Source organism: Quercus suber, unplaced genomic scaffold (assembly GCF_002906115.3).
Source record: "Quercus suber isolate HL8 unplaced genomic scaffold, Cork oak 2.0 scaffold_286, whole genome shotgun sequence".
NCBI lineage: Eukaryota > Viridiplantae > Streptophyta > Magnoliopsida > Fagales > Fagaceae > Quercus > Quercus suber.
In genome coordinates, this window is record NW_027069742.1 from 622,548 (window position 1) to 647,948 (window position 25,401).

Consider the following 25,401-nt stretch of genomic DNA (forward strand, 5'->3'; position numbering starts at 1 on the left):
ATTAGTGAATCTATTTTTATCAGCTCAAACGTGAAAAGAATTCAACCTAATTAACTCACATAATATAGTTTCAAATTTTCAACTCTAAATTAGTTAATATTTGAATACATATATATTAGCATAGATTTATCAATAACTTTATGAACAAACTTGAATTTGTTCGATAATGAAAGAAACCAAGCATATAATCTAACCTAGTGATGAGCTTAGCTAGGCTTGTATTTGAAGAATTTTGGAAAGAGACAGTGAGAATTGCACTTGAAGTTGCTAGAGGGATTCTCTATTTGCATCATAAAGAGTGTGAAGTTCATATCGTCCACTGCAATATAAAGCCCCAAAACATCTTCTGTAGAATTTTTAGTTATCTTTCAAATGGCACCAATTTCAACTTATTCAAAATTTTGAGCAAAAAGTTATGGCCAAAATACTTAAAGGTGTTCAGCTTTGGAATTCATATATTTGCTCTTGATTCTCCCTCCAATTTCAACTTCATTTTAGATTTAAATTCAAACTTGATCTAATTCATATCCAGAAGTTTTACCCTCCTTAGAGCCTTCAAACCCCTCTATAAGTAAAGTAGGCACCCCCATCCAAAGCACCACATCCCCAATCTAACTTCTTAGAGGGATTAGAAGTACTTACTCACCCCAATCTTCCTTAGATTCAAAGTGTGATTAAGCAACCTTCTCTTTATTTTTTGGGATTCTAAAATAGCTCCTTTAGGGATCAAAATTAAGGAAGCAACAAGCTAGGGTTGAATGCATGATCATCTTCTTAGTTGATCAACATTTTCAATCACTCTCTTACCTCACTCCTCTTGGTTTCTAAAGGAACCCCCCTCTTGTTTGTATAATTATATACAAGTAATTATTTTTTATATTATTTTTGTTGTTAAAACTAGGGATGTCAATGTTCGATTCAACCTGCAAACACGACATGAACCTGACACGGGTTTTTGCAGGTTAGGGTTGTGCCTTAATAGGTTTGGGTCATAAACAGATCGACCCTAAAACGACATAATGAGAAACGTGTCATAAGTGGGTCAACTCACATAACTCGTAATAGATACGTTTGACACGTTAATTTATTTGTGTCAACCCAAAATGACTCACTTAACACAACCTGTTTAACTCGTATAGCAAATAAATATTCATTTTATTTTAAATTTGTCAAATACCATTTATATCCAACATATATTTTAAATTTAAAAAGAAAGTCAGTAATTACAAAAACTTATAAGGGATATAATTGAAAATTGAAATTTTACAAACCCTAGATCTCTAAACCCTACAAACCCTAAATTTCTAAACCTTCTTATAAATATCTTTTTTTTTTTTTTTTTTATTTCAGCCATACTACTCACTCTACTATCTTATTGTCTCATGCCCAATTCTTAAACTCAAAATCTCAAACCAGTTATTTCTCTCTGTCTCTCTGTCTCTCTCTCTCTCTCTCTATTGATGATAATTGTAATCATAGTTAAGATTAGTCTACTGTTTACTCCAATTCTTTCAATATTGATACTTAGCATTTGGTGAGTTCCAAGGATATTATATTTTTATTGAACTATGTTATTTTTGTTAAACTACTTTATTTCAAATTTGGGTTGAAGTATATGCACTTCTTTTGGAGTGTAAAGAACTTATTTCTAGATGAATGTTATATTTTTGTAGAACTATATTATTTTGAATGTGGATTAAAGACTTGAAGTGTATGCACTGCTTTTGGGATGTAAAAAAATTTATTTCTAGATGGATATTATATTAAATATTATGCAGGTTGAAATGAATTGTGTTACATTCGTGTCAATCCAACACAACTCATTCATTAAATGTGTCAAATGGGTTGGGTCAGGTCAACCCGCCTTATTAACAGGTCAGGTTAGGGTTGAAGGATTATAACACAATTATTAAATGGGTCAGGTTAGGGTTGAGCCATTTAGTTGAATACCCCTATCTCAACACGATACGAACCCAACACGCTAACCCGAATTGACACCCTTAGTTAAAACACTTGTTTGTTTACTCATGTTTTGATGTTTTAACTATGTGTTAGTAGGATCAAATATTCTAGGACTCTTCATGCTCATATACTTCTTAGATGTTTGATTCTAATTCACTATTGATCATATGCTTGGATTTATTTTTCCCTTTATATTCGACATGTCAATATGTTCGTGCAATGATTAATTTCCATTTGTTTATCATGCAAGATCTTAACATATTGATAAAATCATGTGAAATTATGTTTGTTCATAAAATGTCATGCTTGTAATCATGTTTTTATCTTGCTAGATCTTTGATTCATGATAAATCTTTGTCAAAATATGTTTTTCCTTTTAAGTGTATTTCTATGTATATATGCATGCTAATTGTTGTTCATCTCTTGTCACTCTTGTAAAAACATCCTTTTCAAAACATAAGCACAGCACACCTAGTAAAGACAAAACATAATAACTTACAGGGAAAGAGGCAATGAATAATGAGAATAGAATGTGACCATAGCCTCTGGAAAATATTATTTATGTTTTTATTTTTAATATTTTTGGGATTTTTTTATAGGTACAATGTAAACTGTAAGGGTTTTGGGTAACTGAAGGGTCAATGATATATATTTAGAAAATAAATAAAACGAAAGAGAGACTATGGTGATTTGGTTTGGGTGGGAAACTGGGGGATAGTCCCTCTCAGACAAACCAAAGTTAACACCATTGGGTTCCGTCCTAGACCAATATTCAAAATTTATCTAAAATAATCTATATTTTGGCAAAATTATATAAATCATGCTTAAATTTATATTACTCAGCTCATTTATAACCCTATCAAAAAGATAAAGAACTAAGAGTTCTATAAAGGCCCAAAACGTAAACTCGAATGGAGGAGATCAAATTTGGCTTGATATTGGCTTCTATGATGCTTGGCTACCTACTCAAGTATCACAGAATGTAGATCAGACTCTTTCACCAAACGATAAGCATGAAGACAAAATTTGCTAGTTTCGTTTTACCACAAGATGAATACAATAGAATTTCATTTTATGATGCTTAGTTTATTTTCTTTTCTTTTTGAATCAATTAAGTTTTGATGAATTTGCAAAATGTCTATCATTTTCATTCCAAAATCCAAGTCAATTTAATCATTCAAAGAGTTTAATTCAAGAGTTTTGTAACTCAATTGGTTGGTATTTTTTTGTATTTCCAATAGAAACATTCAGAGTTTAAATCTTTCCACCTCCAATTATTGAATTATCAAAAAAAAAAAATTACCACTTAGTAATTAAATTTTACAGATTTAATCTACAAATAATGTGTGTTAAAAGCTCAATAACAATATTTCATTATAGAAATTTTTTGAAATGATAACCTTTTAAAATGTATAAAGAATTTTTTTTTTTTTTTAGTTTTTTAGAATCATGTAAAGAATCTAATTTAAATGAATTTTAAATGACTCTTGTTATTCCACAAACATGTTGGAAAATTTTTAAATGGAAAGGTTTTGCTGCATACTTGTATGCAATAATTGCTATATATAAGGGTATGTGGCAGCAAAAAGAAAATGACAAGCGTCTAAGGTCCACCTGATCATGTGTATTGCACATGACCCTTGAACATATGTCTCTTTCTTTTTGCTGCCACATACCCCTGTATGTAGTAATTACTGCATACAAGTATGCACCAAAACCTTTCCCATAATTAAATTAGAGAGAAGAAACAATGCAAAAAATTATAGTCCAAATATATATTGTAATAGTTTTGTTCTAAGAAACCTCTCAAGTTTAGTTTGTTGTTTGTTTCAATAGAAAACTTTATGTGAAAATAGTTTTTCGCATTTTCTTATATTTTTTAATATTATAAAAAAATTGGTTAAAGGAAATTTATCTCTTAACTTCCCTTAAAGCATTCGTATCAAAGGTTTTAAATTTTTTAGCATTTACCATCTCAAAATGCCACTTTATCTATTTTACCACTTCACTTTAAAATACATCCAACATCAAAAGTTCTATTTTTTTAGCATTTGATTTAAAATAATATTAACAACTCATTAAAATAATTAAAAAAACATCATCACAAAATCTACAACAACCAACCACAACTCGTCACCACCCACCATTGCCACCTCCACCACCAACCACAAACACTGTGGCATCCATAACTCACCACCCACCACAAGGAAAAAAAAAAACCACAACCTATCACCATAACACACTAATATTCGTCCTCGGAGGAACTCAGTTCAACCACCTCCCTTGCTTTCTTAGATGGTCCTTTCTCGGCCACCGTTACTTGCCGGGATGAAGAGGGACCTGATAGCGGAATACCTTCAGGTATATAAGACCCCTCAGTAAAAGCAAAACCGCTCTCCACCACGGTAATCTGCGTAAGCCAAGGGTCACGAGCTCTAATTACGTGCTGCGGAACTGGGAATGACGTCTGAGCTGGGTCGCATCCGAGGATTTTATGAGCAGCTCTGACTTGGTTATCAGTTCATTCAAGAAAAGTTCCGACCTGAGAACGGTTTTCAAATCCGCTTTGTTAACCAGGTGGAAATGACGTGCAAAGGCGTGTGGATCTGCGAAAAGAAAAGCGAAATTCCTATGGTTAATCAACCAAATCGAGTATACAGGTATAAAACTTGAAAATGCTGAGACCTAGATTATCTTGTATTTCGGATGCCCTACCTGGCTCCCCCTCTACGGTTGGGCAATGAAAGCCGTCGTGCCACTCTCCCGACACTATGAGGAAATCTTGGGTTCAACCCCTTATTGGAATCAGGAAGACACTGGATAAGACGAACCCTATCGTCCCTGTCTTTCATATAATATGTCTTACCCCTCAGGTGATGAAGGTTGTAACACCAATTCACATCATGGTGAGTCAGTCTCAGCCCCATTTCTCATTCAGGGTATCTACACACCTTAGTATCCTAAATACATTCACAGCACACTGAGTAGGAGCCAGGCGAAAATGCCTGAAGGTAATTGAGGGTCACCGGCCTCATAGGGATTCTCATCCCTCCTTCTACAAAAGCGACTATGGGATCACGACCTCACCCTCTCTCCTCCTAAGGTACCACTCTCCCTCTTCACAGTACTTCAATCACATTATTGGGTATTCCATAGTCGATAATGAATTTGTTCATCTATCTCATCGGACTCGACCACTTCTTAAACTTACCCATTCCCAAAGACAACTAAAAGTTCTAAAAGAGAAAAGGAAGAATGAAATCAAGGAAAATTGGGTCACTAGAAAAAGAAGACTTACAGAAGTATGACGATACTCTTCAGATAGTGTGCAAGTCAAACCAGATTCAAACTATATGCATCAATAATTGTAAGCGCGAAAATGATGAAACTCTTAGTTCAAACAGAGTATTTATACTCCCCTTAGGTTCCCCAAATGTAACCGCTTGCTCATAAAAGCAAAAGATCATGCCGTTGAAAGTGGGAAACGGGTGCCGCCAAAATTTAATGTGGGCCCATTAAGTCTTGAAACGCTAAAAACGCGCATCGGGCAGTCAAAAAGCCGCCAGCATCAGTACAAACCATAAATCAATTTCTCCAGATTGGACGTATCAAAACCTTCGATCGAGATACGTTTTCTAGAACATGTGTTGAAGCTAATTGTGGGGCCCATGGGCCCGATAGCCTCGGCCATCATGTAGCAGACCCAAGGCCCATGCCGAGGAGCACAAGCTATTCTGGACTAAAGTGGGGAAAGCCTATTTTCCCAATCCACGCCGAGGACCACCTTATCCTCGGCCTGACAAAGGTGATTTTGGGGAGAGACTAACCCCAAAGTAAACTGTCACTCTCGCATTTAATGCACTCAACTAACCCCCCTGGCCAGCATTAATGGGGAGGTAACCCCTTGGCAGGATAACGTTGATCAGAGTGAACCACTTGAGTACCGATAAGGCCTCTGATGGGACGGACGGCCAGAAGAGAGGCAAATAGATGATCAACAGATGGAAGTAGGAGATAGGAAGATAAAACTATAAAAGAAAAGCTAGTAAAGTAAAAGAGGGGGGGAAAAAAAGANCTATCACCACCAGCCACAAGACAACCCATCATCACAACCATAACCCATTGCCACAGTTAGGAGCGGAGCTAAAAATTTTGGTTTGGGGGGCTGAATTACATATTTATATATACATTCACTACGCAACTACATATTGATATTTTCACACACACGTGTGTGTGTGTTCAAGAGAATTGTTTTTTTAAGTATTGTCACTCCCAAACATTACATATCCTCGGTGTAGTTTTCTTCATTTAACATTTTTATGACTAAATCAAGTATTGACAAACAACTCAAAACTTAACAAGAACATTGAAAGACTTAATCCAAATAAAATAAAATAACTCTAAGTAGAAGTTTCTTTTATTAAAAATTTACCATTTGAACTCAACAACAAAAATTTACCAATTAAGAGAAGAAAAAACTAAAAAGAAGTATTTTTTTTTGCTTACAAGATGGATAGTTTGTTGTTGTTAACCAATATTTTTTGGAACCCACAATTAGTTGTTCAATTACTTTTTGTAAGGGCCAACTTTTATTTTTTTGGAGGGGTTAACTATTAATTTTAAGGTCTAATATTAATTTTAAGGTTTCTTTTGTTTAAGGTTTTCAACAAAAAATATTTCCCTACAAGTTCGGTATTGGTGGCAAAAAGTAAGAAGGGCTCATTTGCTTGGTAGAGTATACTTAAGGCAAGGCATGTCATTGAGAAGGGGATGTTATGGAGGGTTAATGATGGGTCACAAATTCGGGTATTCAAGAATAGTTGGATTCCGGGTAGTTTTCCAACCGAGGCAGTACCACTTACGCAGGATTGTGAAGATGACTCCACATTTAGTTCACTTATATACCAGACAACAATGGACAGATGATTGATCAGAAAATTGCTCCCTGCTTGGCTCAGAGAATCAAGGCTATCCCACTTTGCAAAACGCCACAGGTAGATTGTACTATATGGCCACGGAGTTAGGACGGAAACTATTCGATAAAGACCGGGTATCAGCTACTAGGTGAGCTGGAAAACAGGGAGGCTGCTTTGAGGTCAAATATTGCTAATTCGAGGAACTTTTGGAAAGGAATATGAAGCTTGCGAATCCCCAATAAGATAAAACATTTTGGCTGGCGAGCGTGCACTGAATCACTCCTAACGTTGGCAAACTTGTATCGGTGAAAAGTGATAGGGTCACCGTTATGCAGCAACTACGAGAGAGCAAGTGAAACAGTCCTCCACACTCTTAGGGACTGTGATAAAGTGTTGGGTTGCTAGGGTCACGGGTTCAAGAAATTAAGAAGCCAAGATCGGGGTACGGGTTCCTTTACAGACTTGGTGTTCTCAGTAAGGCAGCAGGAAGAAAATATGGAGCTATTCATGGTGGTTGCGTGGTTTATATGGAACAAACATAACAAAATGCATTTTAATAAGCAGCACTTGCCACTGAGAAGATCCTTGACGCGACAATAGCACTGCTCACTAAGTTCCACGGGAATCCAGATGGCAAACCCAAGAGAAAGCTGGCTCGGACACAGCGCTGGGTACCACCAATTGAAGGAATGTACAAGATAAACTATGATGGTGCTTATTTCGTGGACGAAGAGAAAGCAGGGATCGATGTTGTGGTGCGGAATGATTTGGGTCAAGTTATGGGCTCACTAGCAAAAAAAATTGACATGTCATCGACTGTGGAAGTGCTTGAGGCAATGGCAGCGAGGAGAGCGATGTTATTCATGGAGGAGTTAGGCTTGAGACATGCTGTATTTGAAGGAGACTCGGAGCTTGTTGTAAAAGCATTAGTGGGTCACTATCCAGACTAGTCTAGTATTGGTCATATTATAAAAGACTGTAAGTCTTTAAGGGGTTTGTTCCAAACTTGTTCTTTCTCTCATGTTAGGCAGCAGGGCAACGGAGTTGCTTATGCTTTAGCTAGGAGAGCTAACTGTATGGATGGAATCTGTTGCACTAGACATTACCTATCTAGTTTATGTTGATGTAACATCATATTTTTTCCACATGTTAATAAAGTGGATCCTTTTCTTCTCCAAAAAAAAAAATAGGTCTAATATTTTTTTTTTTTTAAATTGCAAATATGCGCCCCCCCCCCCCCTCCACTGGTAAGTGTAGCTCTGCCCGTGGCCATAGCCAAACCATAGCCACCATAACAACCACAACTCACCGCTACAGCCAAACCAATAGCCAATAGCAAGTATCAACCATCACTGCCACTACAACCACCAATCCGCAATATCCACACCCAAATCGCTTGTTTGTTTACTCATGTTTTGATGTTTTAACTGTGTTAGTAGGATCAAATATGCTAGAACTCTTCATGCTCATATACTTCTTAGATGTTTGATTCTAATTCACTATTGATCATATGCTTGGATGGGGGGGGGGGGGGGAAAGAAAGAACAATAAGGCCTCCTCCTCGGCCACAGGCCGAGGAGCATCCCTCCTATTTGTAAAGAAACTCTTAGCATTTTTTATAAGAAAAGTTCATACATAGTGATCGACGGCCAGCACCTAAACCTGTCAACCCACTCTCTATAAATTTATTATTTGGGCTTATTGGGCTGAAAACCCATCACTCAGGGTCAATCCAAATTGAGTCCTTACAATTAATTTTTTAGAAAAATGTTAATGTTGAAAGAGAGCTTAACTCTCAACCAACATTTTTTTTTTCAATTCTACCAATATTTAATAAAAAAATAAAAAAATTTGATGGTTGCATAAAATAAAAATAAAAAAATTTAAAGTGCAATCTAGTGCCGCGATGCTTATTAAAAAACAAAGCCGGCAAAAACAAAATGCTATACATGTTTATTGCAAATATAAATATTGATATCTATTATTATACAAAATGAAGTGTTGGAATTTTTTTTTAAAATTTTTTTTGTAAAATTACGTTCATATATTTTTTCCTTGGTTCTTTAAGATTTTATTCATGCTCTTAAAGAGAGATATAACTAGAAGTAAATTTCTCCTAAGAGATAGAGTACCATTAAAAAAATTGCAAAGTTTGTAAATTAAAATGATTTACATAGTGTTGTCACCTTTCTATGCACAAAGTACTTGAAGATTGGAGGTTTAGGAAGAAAATAGTTTGAGCGCTAACAACACATTGTAACTATCTTGACACACAAAAAATGTCACCCTTTTTTGAGTTAAAAATATATCATAGTACAAGTATTCATTAATAAAATACATGTATTATCAAACTAAAACACACACGCAATATAAGTATTCATAAAGATATTTAAATTCTATAACCTAAGTTTCAAAAAACTAAAAATTCTATATGTCTTATTGTATTTTTAGGATAGTTTAATTTAGGTAAAATTCAATTGTCTAAGTTCAAGGAATTTAAAATTCTACTCAAAATAATATTCTATTACCAAAAATTTCAAGAAAGTTAAAATAGAATTTATCATTTATTTTAATTTTTAATTTTCTATCATAATATTAATAATTTTTTAATGTATAGAACGCAATAAAAATATAAATCATTGACTTAAAAAATTATATAAAAACTTAAAACTTTATTTGAAAAAAAAATTTTATATTAAATATAATGGAAAGAGGCAATGAATAATGAGAATAGAATGTGAGTATGTGACCATAGGGATAGAGCCTCTGGAAAATATTATTTATGTATATATTTTTAATATTTTTGGAATTTTTCTATAGGTACAACGTAAACTGAAGGGTTTTTGGGTAATTGAAGGGTCAATGATATATATTTAGAAAATAAATAAAAAGAAAGAGAGATTATTGTGGTCTGGTTTGGGTGGGAAATTATTGGGTAGTCCCTCCCAGACAGACCAAAGTTAACACCATTAGGTTCCGTCCTAGACCAATATTCAAAATTTAATAAAAATCTTCTATATTCTGGCAAAATTAAATAAATTAATCATGCTTAAATTATATTACTCAGCTCATTTATAACCATGCCAAAAAGATAAAGAACTAAGAGTTCTATGAAGGTCCAAAACATAAATTCTAATGGGGAAGATCAAATCTGGCTTGAGGATGGCTTCTATGATGCTTGGCTACCTCCTTCAAGTATCACAGAATTTTAGATCAGACTTTCACCAAATGATAGGCATGAAGACATGCTTTGCTAGTGTCGTTTTACCACAAGATGAATACAATAAAATTTCATTTTATGATGCTTAGTTTCTTTTCTTTTCTTTTCTTTTCTTTTTTTTTAAATCAATTAAGTTTTGATGAATTTGCAAAATGTCTATCATTTCCATTCCAAAATCCAAATCAATTTCAAAATCATTCAAAGAGTTTAATTCAATTTTTGTAAGTTATATAAGAGCATCCACACTAGATGTGCTAAATGTGCCAAATGTCAAATATTTGGCACACCAAACACCAAAAAACACCAAATATCAGATGTTCCAAAACTCATAATTTTTGCAACATGCTACAGTATCTTCACATATTTGGCACGGTACAGACATCTGTGGCATATGGTTTTATTATATTTTTTTTATTCATCTTTCTCTCTCATCCTAATTATCTCTTTCGTCTTCTCCTTCAGCTATTCACGATAAGGATGTGCCTTCTTCTCATTTTTTATATTTTTTTAAGGTGACAGGTTCTGAGGTTTTTTTTTTTTTTTTTTTTTAATTTTATAATTCTTAAGAAAATATTTATTTTTAAAAATATGACAGTTGAAATAAGAGGATTGTTTGAAAATGTTACCGTTAGAATAAGAATATTTGAAAATATGACTGTTTAGGAACAAATATTACCTTTAGGAACAAATAATAAAGAAAGAATAAAATAAGTATTAAAAAGAATTAAGAAATAATATTTAAATGAAGTGGTAAAAATATAGAACATCTAATAAATGAGATATTGTAAAATGATGTGGTAAAATAATAAAATAGGCTTTTGATGTGGTAAAATGGCATAATTTTTGCAACAACTACTATGGATGCTATACTAGAGTTACCATTTTCTAGTTAAGAGCCTTGTAACTCAATTGGCTAGTATCTTCTTGTATTTCTAATAGAGACATTCAGAGTTTAAATCATTCTACCTCCAATTATTGAATTATAAAAAAAAAAAAAAAAAAAACACTTAGTAATTAAATTTTACAGATTTAATCTACACATAATGTGTGTTAAACTAATGCTCAATAATAATATTTCATTATAGAAATTTTTTGAAATGATAACCTTTTAAAATGTATAAAGAATTTTTTTGAAAAAAAAAAAATTAGAATCACGTAAAGAATCTAATTTAAATGACTTTTACATGACTCTTGTTATTCCACAAACAAGTTGGACAATAATTAAATTAGAGAGAAGAAACAACGCAAAATATATATATATATATATATATATAGTACAAATATATACTATAATAGTTTTGTTCTAAGAAAACTTCTCAAGTGTAGATTGTTGTTTGTTTCAATAGAAAACTTTATGTGAAAATAGTTTTTTGTATTTTCTTATATTTGGTAATATTGTAAAAAAATAGGTTAAAGGAAAACTATCTTTTAACTTTCCTTATTTGACTTGGTGTAAGTTAGAGTTGTTTTCCACTAAAGTTTTCTAGAAAACAATTGCATCTCACACGAAACTAAATAAGAAAAGTCAATAAATACTTTTTTAACTCATTTGAAGCTCATTACCAAATATAGGAAAATGATATACTTTTCTAGAAAATACTTTTTGAAAAATAATTAATTTTCTAGAAAATGTTAATGTCAAAACAAACAGAGTGTAACTCTCAACCAACATATTCTTTCAACTCTACCAATATTTAATAAAAAAATTAATGTTCATAACAAATTAAAAGTGAAATATAGTGTCATAATGCTTAGATTAGGTAAAAATAGAATTTCTATTTTGTATAAAAAAAAAAAAGGCACGCAAAACCAAAATGTTAGACACGTTTAATTGGTGTGAGACAGAGTCGTTTTCAACTAAGTTTTCTAAAAAACAACTATATATTACGCGAAACTAAATAAGAAAAACCAATAAATACTTTTTCAATTCATTTTAAGATTACTACAAAATATAAGAAAATGAGATAGTTTTCTAAAAAATGTATTTTTTGAAAAATGATTAATTTTTTAAAAATGTTAATGTCGAAACAAAGTGTAACTCTCAACCAACAATTTTTTTTTTTCAATTCTACCATTATTTAATAAAAAAATTTAAAAATTTGATGGTTGCATAAAAAAAAAAAAAAAAAAAGTGCAATCTAGTGCCGCGATGCTTATTAAAAAACAAAGCCGGCAAAAACAAAATGTTATACATGTTTAATTGAAAACTAGTTGCTTAATAATTTATTGCAAATATAAATATTGATATCTATTATTATACAAAATGAAGTCTTGGAATTTTTTTAAAATTTTTTTTGTAAAATTTCGTTCATATATTTTTTCCATGGTTCTTTAAGATTTTATATATGCTCTTAAAGAGAGTAACTGGAAGTAAATTTCTCCTAAGATAGAGTAACATTAAAAAAATTGCAAAATTTGTAAATTAAAATGATTTACAGTGTAGGCACATTTCTATGCACAAAGTGCTTCGAGATTGGAGGTTTAAGAAGAAAATAGTTCGAGCGCTAACAGCACATTGTAACTACCTTGACACACAAAAAATGTCAACCTTTTTTTGAGTTAAAAATATATCATAGTACAAGTATTCATTAATAAAATACATATATTATCAAACTAAAACACACACACACACACAATATAAGTATTCATAAAGATATTTAAATTCTATAACCTAAGTTTCAAAAAACTAAAAATTCTATATGTCTTACCATATTTTTAGAATAGTTTAATTTAGGTAAAGCTCAATTGTCTAAGTTCAGGGAATTTAAAATTCTACTCAAACTAATATTCTATTACCAAAAATTTCAAGAAAGTTAAAATAGAATTTGTCATTTTTTTTAATTTTTAATTTTCTATCATAATATTAATAATTTTTTAATGTATAGATCCCAATAAAAATATAAACCATTTACTTAAAATGATATAAAAACTTAAAATTTTATTTGAAAAAAAAAACTAAAATTTTATATTAGTAAGAAATTTTCCACCAAACAAATATATAAAAGAAAAGAAAAGAAAAGAAAAGAAATAGAAATAGAGGATAAGTCCATGGACGTGGACCCCAAGCTGGAACTTCAAAGCTACCAAGAAACCAGGGCAAGAGTCTCTGATTTGTATTAAATATTAAATTTAGGCTGTCAATACATATATATAGTAATAATATATAATAACAGCTGTGGCAGTCAAAATGGTAAAATCGAAGCAATGAAGAGCTGCCAGATTCAAGTAACAAAGAAAGAAGAAGAAACCCATTAGGCCATTACTTTTTTTATTTTAATCAACCCATTAGGCCATTACTACAACTACTACACACATATATTTTATTACTATACTTTTGCCATAAGCTTTGGTTTCTTCTCGTTTTTCAACAAGAAGATTCAAGTAACCAAAAAAAAAAAAGCCAAGTTTATTCTGGTTTGTCTGAAGACTCTTTGGAACTTACTACAATGGGTTGCTCTGGATCTTCTCAGGCCAAAGCCGATGGTAATACTAAAACTGCTTCTTTTTCTATCTGGGTTATCTGGGATTTGTTCAAAGTTTTGGTATTGCTTGAAGAAAAATGTTTCTGAGTTGTACTGTAAAAAATAATAATGTGTGTGCCATTGTTTATTATTATTATTATTATTATTATGCATAGTTTAGTTCTTGGTTGTGTGTATAATGTTAGAATCACTGATAATGGTGCATCTTAAGTTTTTTTTTTTCCTTGTTTGTTGCATGTGCTGTAGCTCACAGACAATATTTTAAGGTTTTTTTTGTTCTTTGAGTGACAAAATCTTGACTTTGTTGTTGTGTATCTGTAATGGGATTTGTTTGTTATATCATAATGTTGGCACTTGATGATGATGATGAGGAAGGATAGCAATTGTGAGAACTCAGATTTGTTGTTGTTGTTGTTTTTGTTGTTATTGGTGAGATCAAAGATTTCATAGACTGAAAAACAGAATTTCTAAATTGATTTCCTAGATTTGAAACAAAGGGGGAAGACCTCTTATGAGCCTATTGAGGGAAAGATCTATGTGATTGACGTGCGTCTTCCTTGAAAGAAAAGAAGGGAAAGCACTAATCTGTTACAAATATTGAGAAATGAACAGAGTATTAAGGGAATAGCATAGGTTCCAATAAATAGGGGCCGAAAGTGCAGTAGACGCTTGACTCACTGCTTCATTTTTTAGCAATGGTAGTAATGTAGGCATGCAAATTCTTCCATGTTTGTTCGTCAATGTCATGGTTGGAATATTGTTAGTTAGATCATACCAAGCTTGCCTCCTTTTTCTTATGTGAAATAGGTGAATGAAAGTTCAAGCTTTAAGTAGTAAAAGTAGCATGCGCTTCCCTAGTAGCAGGAAAGGAAGATAGAATTAGTGTGCTACCTTCTCCCCAAGGCCTCCTCGGTCTTCTTGGACATGGTTTTTTATTTAATTGGAATGCAGATGAGATTAAAAAAAGGGGGGGAGGGGGGGGGGGTTGTGTTTGCAAGAATGGATTTTTTGTAGAGTAAGTTTAATCAATTACATTTGTCAACCAACAAGTGTCCTCTGCACTATTTTTGTCAATTTGTTATAATTTATTTTGTCATTACGTTTTCGATTCAATTTTTTTTTTTTTTTTTATTCTTCTTCTTTCCAATTGATTGTCTATTTGAGCCACTGCCGGATATGGTACATTATAGGCTGCAAATCTTCGAGTTGCCTAGTGAAGAGGAAAGATAGACTGGATACACATACCACTAAGTGTGTGTTTGAATGAGCTTATTTCTTTATTAGTTTACTTTGTTTAGCAAAAGTATAGATGTACCTGGAAAAAGATGATACTTTAAAAAGCTGTACATTTTCTTTTAGGATGCAAATAGGCTCATCCATACAAATGCAAGCAACACACAACTCGATTGCCTTATGTCACTATGAGGTATATATCTTCTACTAGCTTCCCTAACACTCCATTTGAGTGTGAAGGACAAGCTATTGATATTTGAAGGATCTTCTCAATTGTGCCATTCTAAGTTATTGGCATAAATGCCGTGCACGCCTATTTCCTTCTACACTTGGTCCCCTTAAGAATGACCAGCAATTTGAATGCTGAGAAAGAAATAGAGGGAATCCTCCAATAGGCAATAGAGGAGTCATAGCTCTCCAATATTTGATTATATCCTAAAATAATTCCTATGAACTGTGACCTAAACAATATTTAATGGCACAACTGTGACACAAAAACCAAAGTTAATGTTGTTGCTGCCACCACTATCACCCATACACGATATATCCACTTATCTCGTCCTCATCATATCTCTCCCCCTCTCCCATAAACAAGCCAAATGCACATATATGCATTTATGCGTATGTATCAAATTATCTATGTGCTTATGTCTTTCCTAGCTAATTCAATTTATTTGATGGTGATAACAATACTTTTATATGATCTCAGGGGATTTTAAGAAAATTCAGAAGCCGAAACCTTGGAAGCATACTGAACCAATTACAAGGACACAACTAATGCAGATGCGTGATGAATTTTGGGATACCGCTCCACACTATGGTGGCCAGAAAGGTACTTTTTCGATGGGACTTGTGTATGCTCTCAAAGAATGCATGTTGTATGCGCATATATTGTTTACGTATTAACTTTATAGTTTTGTCAAATTCTGCTATTCCCATGTTTCAAAATTATTTGGGTATCTAGTAACAACCCTACTCCAAACCCTCCGAAATCATGAGTAACTAAAAATTAAGGGCATTAGATAGTACATCTGTTGTATAGTTGGGACAAAAAAGATTTGACTTTTTCTTTTCTTGTTTGCTTTTGCATCAGTATGATTTAGTTGAAAGTTCCATTTGATGGCCCATGACTTTTTATGCTTCGGGCATATTTGTAGCCCAAGGAAGTAAATATTTGAAGATTCTATGGCAAGCATCTATGGTAGAGATTGCAATGAAAATCTAGCAGTTATTTTGTTTCTGCTATTCTAGCAGAAGATGCACAAGAAAAACCTTTACTTCAAGAGATCAGTAATGAGTGATTGCAAAGAACACATATGAGCTCAACATATTTTTTTACATCATGATTGTTTTGTAGAATGAAGATTTGGATTAAGTTTGTTGATCTATATAGAATTTGTGCTATATGGTTGTTGACACAAATGGGAGACATATGGACTGTTAATGATTATTCAAAATAAATGATACTCTTAGAGAGAATTTATGTTTGACATTGTGCCTATTTGCATCATGACGATATTTCTAGTTTCTGACATTGGCATATAGATGCATTGGGATGGATGCCAACAGTTGTACAATAGTTTATCATGTGTGGTTAACTTGCAAAAGCATGAATAATGATATGAAAAATTGCAGGCTTATCCTGATTCTCGGGTCCCCTTTTTGGGGCCCATCTTTTCTCTTTATGTTAAGATATTTAATTTGTGAAAGCATACTTAAAGAGTTGCTTTTATTCATATCCGTGATAGTTACTATGCTTTGTCTCTTCATTCTAAAAGCAAATGTTTAACTAAACTCGGTCCTTTTCAGTAAACTGAAAGAGTTCACTGTTCTGGGTATCAGCTGATACGAACCATTAGTTTTTACTTAAAGGTCTGCAAGAAGGACACTCACTTCTTTAAGTTGAAATGTTTGTTACCACATCAGCCAGTAAGCATATTGGTGAATTTATTCCGGCATATTGAGCATGTTCCCCCACCTACTGGATCAGAATGGTCCAAAATTCTGTTATAAAGTGTTTGGTAAAAGATGTACGGCAAGAACTTGATAAAATATGTTTGATATTACTGATTATGACCAGAATTAGTTTCATTATAACTCTTTCTAGTTTTGAGAATGACATTCATAGAAAGTGCGAACCTCTGCATGAAGTTTTGTATTGACATTCATGGATACTGTTTTAAACATGCTTATCATTCATTGCTGTGAAAATGAATTTAGTGTTTTCATATTGTTGGACCTCTTTTATATGTGATAGCATATTGTATTTTGATTACTGTGGTTGGGGAGGCAGGTTTAAAATCTGAGATTGTAAATCAAAAGTTTGCTTCTCACAGTTATGAGCACTGGGAGTAGACATTATTTAACTGGGACAAAGTACTCTTGGTTCACCAAAACAAGTCTGGATCCTATCAAGTGCATGTCTTCTTAATATAATCTTCTACAAAACGATTTCTTTTCATAGCTGCATATTTTATGGTTATTTGATTAGCTTTAGCTGTCTTAGTTCACTAAGCCAAGTGCATACACAACTTGCCCAATCAAGGCTTGTGTCTTATCCCCATATACATTAGTTTTGACATCCAGAGATTGTCTCGATCAGTAGGAGCTTGCCATTCTTTGACACTAGAGAATAAATGGGTTCTGCCCTTTTAGAAGGTAGTCATTTGCATTTGGTTTCTAGTTCAAACATACACGCACATATTATATTTTAGTAGTAACTTTGATGAAACATGCTCAGTATAATCAGCACTTTGGAGGAAGTTGTGGTAATTGCTAGTCAAGCCCATCCTATTAATTATCATAGTTCAGGTTTAAAGATGAGTTTTGTTTGCTTTGCCACTTCCTCATACCATCTACTTTTCTCATCTGTCTGTCTACCTGTATTTAATGGTACAGTTTGAGATCAAAACTATATCACTTCTTTTTTAGATCCAAAACATGTCATTTTTGCTGTTGACATTGTCATATTTTATCAGTTGTTATTGCTATATATTCTTGTTTTACTGTTTATGAAGTAAGATGAAATTCTTGTTAAAAAATGTAGTGATATCATTATTGTCTAAAGTTCGTATCAAACATTTGTTTAATTCTTGACCCATATTTTTTATAAAAATAAACTTAAATGTTGCACTATGATTGCTAAAGCTAAGTTGCATGAAGGTTCTCAAACTATTATATTTTAGTCTGGATGTTTTGCTCCTTTCTAGTTTCTACTGTTCTATGTTGTTTATAGTCATCAACATGACGGTAATGTATATTCTGCTGTAAATGTGTATGTATATTTTGCTGTAAACATGTTTTGTTGTTATATTTGATGTGCAATCTACATGTACTGTTTGTTTAGTGTTAAGAGAAGTTGAAGAACTAATCTTTTAGTGTTAAGCGAAGAAAGAAGATATCTGAAATATGAATGTTGTTTTTCTTTCCAGAGATATGGGATGCACTTCGAGCAGCTGCTGAAGCAGACTTAACCCTTGCACAAACAATCGTGGAAAGTGCGGGTGTGATCGTTCAGAGTGCTGACTTGACAATCTGTTATGATGAAAGAGGTCCATCATTTCCTTCCTTCCTCCTCCTTTTTCCCCTTTCATTTATCTCTCTTCTTTTCTTTCCCTTAAATTACTCAAAATTTTCTTTTGTAATCTCCCTTTTGTTGGTATAAAAAAAAAAAATTACTCAAAATTTTCTTTCATCCAGCTTACAGAATTTCCATTACAGGTGCAAGATATGAACTACCCAAGTATGTTTTGAGTGAGCCAACCAATTTGATATGAGAGTTGACAATAGGGTAAAGAATACAGTGTTTCATTAAGGCTGTAAATTTTGTATATTGATCTCATGGCCCCTAGAGTTCTGAATCTTGATAGTGTTGGGGAATTAAGAATTCATGTCGCAGCTCCCAAATATTTGGAGTAAAGGATTTTCAAATTGATTATCCTTATAGATCTTCTCTTCATTTATACATCTGTTTTTTTCAAAGAATATTTTTTTATTCTCTTTTGATCCAAATATTGTTCTATATTAGGTGAAAATAAGATATCAACTAATTAAAAATAAAAGTTTCTTCTTACGTTGTTTTACTCATGGTTGTCAAAATCGCGATTTGGATTGTAGGATCGCACGATTTTACGATTTCACCTTATTAAAACGTTTAGAATCACACTAAGATTGTAAAAATGTTAGGATCGTGTAAGATTGTATGGGATCCTATCGATCTTACCAAAAGATGAATTTTTTTTTTTTTTAAATGGGATAAATTTTTTGATTTGATGAAGCTTTAAGGGTTTTTATTTTTATTTTTTATGTTGTGATGGTATGACTTTTTATTTTATTTTTATAAAATTATGTTAACCTAAACAATTTTTTTTAGTTTCTAGTTCACTTATAATCAAAATGAAGGAATGCTTCATCATTTCTAAATGAAGAATTTGATGTTGGCTTTGCTAGCTTTTAAGTTATAATGTCGTTAAATTTGTTTGTTCAATATACTAATTTGTGTTCTAATATTACTAAAATGTTTTTTTTATATATAACTTTATTAGTTATGCTTGTATTTGTATATTGATTTATTGATTTTTTTTAGCGTGCTCTTTAATTGTTGTTGCGTGGTATAATTTGAATAGTTGAGTGAAATTGTATCTTGATGCCTTTTGTAGCTCTAGTATACAAATATATAATGTCTACATAGATTATGATAATTAGGAATTTAGGACGGTGGTTATAAGAACCTTAGAGTGTGAATAATTAAATGTTCACTTCACCTTAATATTCATCTTACTTTTGGATTTCATATTGTAGTTAGCTAGTTTCCATTTACTACCTTATTTTAGATTTCAAACTTGGAAATTAGAACTTGGAAAATATTTTCCATATGTTTTGATAAATATTTTGGTATTTGGTTGCTAATTAAACATTTATTGAACTTTTTAAATACATTGGGTCAAAACTTAAATATAATTGTTTTGTTAGTATAAACTTAGCGATGTATGGCATGCAAATTATTTCATATGATGGAAATCTTAGTTGTTTTATGGATGAATTTATAATTTATGTGGTTATTTAATATACAAAGTCATTATCAATGTATTTTTTACTTTCAATCTAAAAATATGTAAGATCTTACGATTTATGATCCGATCTTACGATTTACAATCTCACCTACCTTCAACGATCCTATGTAGAATTTCGATTTTGACAACCTTGATTTTATTTATAAAAAAGAGTTTCTTCTAAACCTTAAGGTATACATAGAGAGAGAGAGAGAGAGAGAGCCAAGCATTAGCACAATTCCCTCCCCCCATTTTTTGGTAGAACAGTTTTTAAGCTAGTGTTACAACTTACAAGCTACTAGTTTCAAGAATGTAAATCGTTAAACAACAATACTACTAGCACAATTTTTTTAACAATAAGTAACATATTGTGATAAGTGGTGCAACATTACTTTCACTAAGATCATCATTTACATCACTCTTATTGTACTTCAAGTGAAAGAAACTTTGTGAAATTCATTTGTTTCAATGGAAAACTTTGTGAAAATAGTATTTTGCATTTTCCTCTATTTAGAAGTATCAGGAAAAAAAAAATGGTTAAAGGAAAACTATATCTTAACTTCCCTTATTTAGATGAAATTTTTTGCTAAATTTTTTTGAAAAACAACTCTATTCCATATGAAGCTAGATAAGAAAAACAACTCTATTTTAAATGAAACTAAATAAGGAAAATCAAAAGATAGTTTTCCAACTCATTTTAAAGTTGCTACCAAATATAGAAAAATGAGATAATTTTCTAGAAAATTCTTTTTGGAAAAATATTAATTTTTTTAAAAATGTTAATGTCAAAACAAACGTAGCGACATTCAAATGTCAAAGAGGGCTTGGTAACTTGCTTTTCACTTGAGTGCTGAAATTGATGTCTAACTTTGGTAGGTCCAACCCACACAATATGTGCTCACTATTAGGGTTAATTTAGTTGGGAGTGAAAAAGTGAGGCGATAGAAAATGAAAAATAGGTGAAAAGGTAGAGTATAGAAGGGGTTTAGTTTTCTCTCATGGCATTTAGTTGGGGTGATGGAAAAATGAAGGAATAGAAAACTCTTTTATTTGATTGAAAAGAAAAATAACACAATAAAGAATGAAGATTGTATAAATTTACTTCTATGCTCCTACTATGAAGAAAAAAAAATTGTATAAGGAATAAAAATTGAATGTAATATAGGCTTTAATAAAAGTAACATTGAAGAACTCAACAACACTTTCATTACCTTGATCCCAAAGTGCCAAAGCCCGGAAATGGTTGGAGATTTTAGACCAATAAGCCTGTGTAACGTTGCCTACAAGATAGCATCGAAAGTTTTGGCAAATAAATTAAAACCCATTATGGAAGACATCATTACCCCATACCAGAATGCCTTCATCAAAGGGCGGCTAATTTCAGACAATCTCATAATTGCTCATGAATTACTCCATACCATAAAAACAAAGAAAAAAAGCCGAGCCCGATTTGCAGTTATAAAAGTAGATTTGAGTAAAGCTTATAACCGCCTAAGTTGGAATTTCTTGGAAGCTGTTCTCCAGAAAATGGGATTCAGCCAATTATGGATTAATTCTATTATGCAATGTGTAAGCACAGTAACCTACAGAATCATCTTTTATCCCTTCGTAGCACAATAACAAGACCTTGGGTATGGATTGGAGATTTTAACCAAGTCCTTAACCAAGAAGATAAAATTTCCCTTAGGAATCAAGCATGTCCAGGTGCAATAGACCTACACAATTATCTCCAAGAAGCAAGTATGATCCCCATGAATGCTACAAGAGTACAATACACATGGAAAAATAATAGGGAAGGGGAAGAATTAGTGTGTGAACGGCTTGATAGAGCCTTTGTTAATCTGGACTGGCTACACACTTATGAACATAGCAGTTTGGAAGCTTGGCCAATATCAATTTCAGATCATGCCCCTTTAATATTAGATACCCACAAAAGGCATGCCTTTCATAAAAGACCTCAAAGATTTGAAGCTATGTGGTTATTACACCCAAGCTGTAAAAAACTCATTGAAGAGACATGGCAGGAGAAAATATCGGGTTCAACTACATATATACTAACAACAAAACTGAAGAGAGTACAACAGGTATGTAATGATTGGAATAAAAATGATTTGGAAAATATCCATAAACGTCTAGCAGATTTGAAGAACCAATTGACGTATTTGCAAAATCAACATTACACCCCAGAGATAGTTAAAAAAGAGAAAGAGAAACAGCAGGAACTACAACTACTGTTGGATATGGAAGAATCCTTTTGGGCTCAAAAAGCTAGAATAGACTGGATACAAAAAAAGGGGATAGAAATACAAAGTACTTTCATGCTTTGGTAAAGCAAAGGAGGATAAATAATCGTGTAGTTCGCATTAGACAGGACTCGGGGCTATGGTTGGAGGACGATGAATCTATCAGAACACATATTAAAGAACACTTTGAAAAGATTTACCAAGTGCCAGAAGAGATGAGCAAGGAGGAAATACTAAGGAAGCTGGACAATTATAATCTTTCGATGTTATCTTTTATTCATAGGCAAGAACTAGACAAAGACTTCACAGAAAAGGAAGTCAAAGATGCTGTTTTTCAGTTGGGAGCCTGGAAGGCACCTAGACCAGACGGTATTCCTGCATTGGTTCCCCAAAAGTGTTGGAATACCATGGGATCTACAATTACACAAGCTACTCTTGGGTTTTTAAAATCAGGTTTCATTCTTAAAGAACTCAACAGCACTTTCATTACCTTGATCCCAAAGTGCCAAAGCCCGGAAATGGTTGGAGATTTTAGACCTCGATAAATCAATCAGAACACATATTAGAGAACACTTTGAAAAGCTTTACCAAATGCCGGAAGAGATGAGCAAGGAGGAAATACTAAGGAAGCTGGACAGTTATAATCTTTCGGGGTTATCTTTTATTCATAGGCAAGAACTAGACAAAGACTTCACAGAAAAGGAAGTCAAGGATGCTGTTTTTCAGTTGGGAGCTTGGAAGGCACTTGGACCAGACGGTATTCCTGCATTGGTTCCCCAAAAGTGTTGAAATACCATGGAATCTACAATTACACAAGCTACTCTTGGGTTTTTAAAATCAGGTTTCATTCTTAAAGAACTCAACAACACTTTCATTACCTTGATCCCAAAGTGCCAAAGCCCAGAAATGGTTGGAGATTTTAGACCAATAAGCCTATGTAACGTTGCCTACAAGATAGCATCGAAAGTTTTGGCAAACAGATTAAAACCCATTATGGAAGACATCATTACCCCATACCAGAATGCCTTCATCAAAGGGCGGCTAATTTCAGACAATCTCATAATTGCTCATGAATTACTACATACCATAAAAACAAAGAAAAAAGGCCGAGCCCAATTTGCAACTATAAAAGTAGATTTGAGTAAAGCTTATGACCGCCTAAGTTGGAATTTCTTGGAAGCTGTTCTCCAGAAAATGGGATTCAGCCAATTATGGATTAATTCTATTATGCAATGTGTAAGCACAGTAACCTACAGAATCCTAATCAATGGTGCTCCAACTGAAAACATCAAACCAACAAGAGATATCAGACAAGGTGACCCGCTTTCCACTTACCTCTTTATTCTTTGTGCTAATATTTTATCTTGCATGCTTCTGGATATAGAGAATAAAGGACTTATATAGGGTATTGACTTACGAAAAGGAGAAATGCCCATATCACACTTATTTTTTGCTGACGACATCCTTTTATTCATGAAACTAAACAAACAAACTCTAAAGCACTTGAAAGAGGTCTTGGAAAGCTTTTGTAAAATGTCTGGACAAAAAATAAATGATAGCAAATCCGTCATGACTGTCAGTCCAAACTGTAATTTGGAAGAAAGGGAAGATTTGCAACACAAGTTCAAGATTCAAATGAAAAACAAGATTGGAAAATATTTGGGGATTCCCATTGACCCAAGTACCAAAATGAAGGACATAGGAGATCAAATCATTGACCGAGTTCAAAGTAAACTACAGAACTGGAAAGGTAAGTTATTGTCCCAAGCAGGCAAACTCACTTTGATCAAATCAATCATGCAAGCTATGCCAATTTATACAATGTCGATACATCTCCTTCCAAAAGATACTTGCAAACGAATTGATAAAATAATGCGAGACTTTTGGTGGGGTGATAATATTGAGAAGAAAAAGATTCATACAATTGCTTGGGAAAAGATTTGCCAAACAAGATGCAACGGGGGTCTTGGAATTAGGAAAACAGATACATTCAATAAAGCCTTAGTAGCAAAACAATTTTGGAGGATAGGGCAAAATCCACAATTGTTATTAGCTAAAACCTTGAAAAGTAAATATTTCCCCAAAGTCAACCATATATGGGAAATAGATCGAGTCCCTAAAAACTCAAGCAAGATGTGGAAAAATATATGGCAAACAAGGAACTCCTCACTGGCGCAAGCAAAGTGGCAAGTGGGAAGAGGGGATAGCATTAAATGGAGAGACTCCCTTTGGTACAAGCCAAGAAGTGTTGACCATTTAGATCTTCTTCAACTACAGAATGGTACAGTTAAAGACCCTATGGATCCTATATCGGGGAACTGGAATGGTAATTTGATTAATTCTATTTATAATAGGACTGAAGCAGAAGCTATCCTAAGTACGACTTTTTCCAAATTTGGAAACAATGATAAGGTAGTCTGGCCCTTTTCTAGTAGCGGTGAATACCAAGTGAAGAAGGGCTACAAGATGTTAACGGCCTTAAATCAAGAGAATGCTATTCGTAACGACCACACTAGGAAAAAATGCTGGATTAATCTATGGAAACTGGGGATTCCTTTTAAGGTGTCTACTTTCTTGTGGAAAATTCTTCATCGTGGGCTACCTATAAGAACCGAATTAGCCAAGAGGCAAATAATTACAGATGATACCTGTGTGATTTGTGGAGAAGGCCAGGAAACTTTAGATCACCTGTTTATGTCATGTCACTTTGCCAGAGCTATATGGTATGGTGCTGCGCAAGGGCTGAGAACTCATTTGATATACACAACAGATATGGCTAACTGGAGGAAGTCTCAAATTGAAAATTGCAATATAAAAAGTCAAGGGGATATAGAGATATTGACCGAATAAGGAGCGATTCTTTGGACAATTTGGAAGACAAGAAATAAAGCTATTTTTGAGAATATAGAGCCAGACATTCATCAAGCTTTACGTACAGTCCAAAGATTTAAGAGTGAATGGATGCAAGCAATGTCTTTCCAAGAGCAACACCACTACGACTTACAAGAGAAAAGACATTACAGAAATTTCTCAAACTGTAAGGAATGGCAAATTTTAATTATTATAGGAAACAAAAACCTTCGCGGCAAAACAAATTGGGATGGAGGAGCCTTTGTGATAAAAAATCACTTAGGACAGTCCATCAAGAAGGGATGTTTCTCATGGCATACGAGGAATAAGAATACCAGCAATCTCTTAACTATTCGTGAAGCACTCTACGCTGCTTGGAAGGAAGGATACAGAAAAGCCATCTTACTTGTTAGCTTAGAAAACTTAGCTGATGAACTGGCAACC

The 25,401-nt window shown here is 33.1% G+C and overlaps 1 protein-coding gene across 1 annotated transcript; it reads left to right on the top strand.

Annotated features, from left to right (window-relative positions):
• The first annotated feature begins 13,268 nt into the window (after positions 1-13,268).
• LOC111987478 (uncharacterized) lies at positions 13,269-18,799 on the top strand. The gene is made up of 4 exons (XM_024019202.2): positions 13,269-13,581; positions 15,523-15,645; positions 18,245-18,364; positions 18,534-18,799. The coding sequence occupies exons 1-4, from the start codon at positions 13,545-13,547 to the stop codon at positions 18,587-18,589; spliced, it is 336 nt and encodes a 111-aa protein (XP_023874970.1). The 5' UTR covers positions 13,269-13,544; the 3' UTR covers positions 18,590-18,799.
• The last annotated feature ends 6,602 nt before the right edge of the window (positions 18,800-25,401 follow it).